This window comes from Cyprinus carpio, chromosome A23 (genome assembly GCF_018340385.1).
Source record: "Cyprinus carpio isolate SPL01 chromosome A23, ASM1834038v1, whole genome shotgun sequence".
NCBI classification, from domain to species: Eukaryota; Metazoa; Chordata; class Actinopteri; order Cypriniformes; family Cyprinidae; genus Cyprinus; species Cyprinus carpio.
Window position 1 is genome coordinate 14738188 of NC_056594.1, and position 3199 is coordinate 14741386.

Sequence of the window (3199 nt, forward strand, 5' to 3'; positions counted from 1 at the left end):
GATTTCCTTGTATTGATATCACAATGCAGCTGAGTGAGAACATGGCGTAATTACAGCATACGTCTTGACTGCCGTACTTCCTAAAACACGAATCGCTGCCTGCATGTCATTTCACTCTACAGAAATGTAAATCATAATTAGCATAAACAATAAGCGGCCCACAGAACTTTTCAGAATCACTTCACGTTATCGGTAGCTCCGTCATCATCAGTGTTTTTTCTCCTCGCATCCGTTTTAACTGAAATTGGGACCATTTTTAGAGCTATGACGTGAGTATTGTGGCGCAGTGCTCCCCACCGGCAAAACGTCTAGTTTGTTGGGGGGTTAACTACTCAATGCTTTTGTTATTTCCTAAGCCACCCACTCCCCCACCCTCTCCCCTCCGTCCTCCAACCGCTGCGTCAGTAGGGGACTGGAACGAGAGGTATATAAGGACCCTGCCACCTGAAGCTCTCACAAACCAAGATCTCTCCATCTTTACTCTGCACCAGGAGCTACAACGACTTCGAAGTTTCTGCTTCACTTCTCAGACCGCACTTTAACTTCAACTATTTTGTCAGTATGCAGCTTTTGTCCAGCCTAGTGTCTCTTTTGCTGGTGCTGTATAGTGTCAGAGCAGCAGCTGTGCTTCCAGTGGAGGAGAGGAACCCGGCACAAAGTAGGGTGAGTGGCTGCAGTGAGCTCTAAATGTGCTTCCAGTTGTAGTTTTTATTGATTTATGTTTAGCGTTCAAAAGAGACCGTTCTGGGATCATTTAAGTACTAATAGCAGCCATATTATTGTTATTATGAATAGCTGAAGCCTTTAAAATCTTGCATTCTGTTTCAAGTCGAGTTGCTTTCTCATCAGGAGCTGAGCAAAGAGCGCAAGGAGCTGATCCTGAAGCTGATTTCTGGGCTTTTGGATGGAGTAGACAACAGCGTGCTGGATGGGGAGATAGCGCCTGTCCCCTTTGATGTGGAGGAGCCCCTGGAATCCCGTCTGGAAGAACGGGCCGTCTACAACCGATTATCACAGCTGCCACAGCGCGACCGCAAAGCCCCGTGCAAAAACTTCTTCTGGAAGACCTTCACATCATGTTAACGGCACCAGTTCTGCAACAATGACGCGATCCTCACTGATACCTGACATGAACTGTGTAGACCTCCACTGTACATACCATCTCCAGTGTCTGAAGAAAGGTCTCTGTGGACTTACTCTGACACAGTCTGTTTGTTAAAGACATTGATGATGATATTTATTTATTTATCAATTAAGCTATTTATGGACCTTTTTTGTTTTTCAGCATTAAAAAAAGAATAAAGCATGGTTAAGATAGTGGCTTTTTTGATAAAAGATGTCTTATTTACTGTGGTCAAGCATCAAATTATGTTAAACTGACTGATGAATAAATATATAACTGATCACAGAGCCAGATATGTAACAGATGATGTTAACAGTGCTACATATAAACGTTTTCCCAAAAGAACAAATCATGTATAGGCTGTTTATTACAAGATCATCTGAATGGCATTTTCACGAGCTGTGGTTTTTTTTTGACTCATAATACACCAGATTAATTGATTGACAGTTTGTGTGGTGTTAATTTTCCTTGTCGATGAATTTTATTTAATTGCGGTTGATGAGAGGGTGTGCTTGAGGTCATTATTCTAAACAAAACTCTTGTCTGATAATTATTTGCTGGTAAATTCAAGGCATTACTAACATTATTATTTAGTTTTTCCCATCAAATTGAGCAACAAATTAAGGCAAAAAAAAAGGGAAAAAAATTGTCCAGCAAAGTCATTTTGGAACCATATTTTGAATGTTCTAGTACACCCCGTATTTGTCCTGTCTTGATGGCACTTGCATTTGTCAACACTGCCACAGACAAGCTAGCTTTAAGAGAAAACGCATAAAAGCAAGTTAGATTGAATATCCATATGTAAACACATGCAGTAGGCCATTGGTACAGTTTAATTTTTTGTCCTCCAAATGTAGGCATACATGCTTATGCAAACTGTGCCTGCATAAGTACCGAGTTACTTGCAACAGCGTGTCATTGCTGTTGAATGTGAAATTAGTCGACATCATGAAATATACAATAATGAATACATGACATATCAGTGAAAATGGAGAAACGTGTTGGAGCTGTGGCCCAGTGATAAAGTTGTGGACAGGCACAAGTCAGGAGATGGATACAAAAAAATTTCAAAGGTTTTATCAGTGCCTAGAAGCACAGTGAAGTCTATAATTAAGAAGTGGAAGGTATTTGGTACAACACAGACCCTCCCTGGATCAGGACGTCTCTCCAAACTGGATGAAAGTGCCAGGAGGAAACTGGTCAGAGAGGCGACCAAGAGACCTACAGCAACTCTGAAGCAGTTGCAGGAATTTATGACAAAGAGTGGTCATTGTGTGCATGTGACAACGATATCACAAATTCTCCACAAATGTGGCTTGTATGGAAAAAGCCACTTCTCAAGAGAGGCCACATGCAGCATGGCTGAGCTTTGCCAAAATGTACCTTGAAGATTCTGAGGCAGATGAGACTAAAATGGATGGGGCAAAAAATCCTGTCAAATTCTTGAGGAAAATCTGCTGCCCTCTGCCAGAAAGTTGTCAATGGGAAGACGGTTTACTTTCTAACATGACAATGACCCAAAGCACACAGCAAAACTGACCACACAGTGGTTGAAGGAGGAAAAAGGTAAATGTTCTTGCATGGCCTAGTCAGAGTTAAGACTTGAAGCCCATTGAAAATCTGTGGAATGACTTGAAGACTGCAGTCCACAACCGGTCACCATCAAATTTAACTGAACTTGAGCAGTTCTGCAAAGAAGATTGGGCAAGTATTACAAAGTCTAGATGTGCAAAGTTAGTAGACGTATCCCAACAGTCTAAAGGCTGTAATTAATAAATAAATAAAAAAAAGGTGGTTAAACAAAACACTGACATAAGGGTTGAACCTTTCTCCAACTCAGTGATTCTGTTAGATTTTTTTCTGACATGTTGGTGTTATATCTTTCACTTGGATATTATAAGGTGCAATGAGCAAATACAGCTGGATAAAACAAATCTACATTTCAGGCCATGAAACAACAAAATGCAATTATTTTAAAGGGGAGTAATTCTTTTCTATACACACTGTATGTATAATATAATTTATGTGTATAATATAACATATGCATAATAATTCTTAATATATTGTTATGCAATC

General features: G+C 40.2%; 1 protein-coding gene across 1 annotated transcript; it reads left to right on the forward strand.

Moving 5' to 3' along the window:
• Positions 1-440: 440 nt before the first annotated feature.
• LOC109064094 (somatostatin-1B) lies at positions 441-1567 on the forward strand. Its single transcript, XM_019081105.2, has 2 exons — positions 441-663; positions 850-1567. The coding sequence occupies exons 1-2, from the start codon at positions 562-564 to the stop codon at positions 1081-1083; spliced, it is 336 nt and encodes a 111-aa protein (XP_018936650.1). The 5' UTR covers positions 441-561; the 3' UTR covers positions 1084-1567.
• Positions 1568-3199: the final 1632 nt, after the last annotated feature.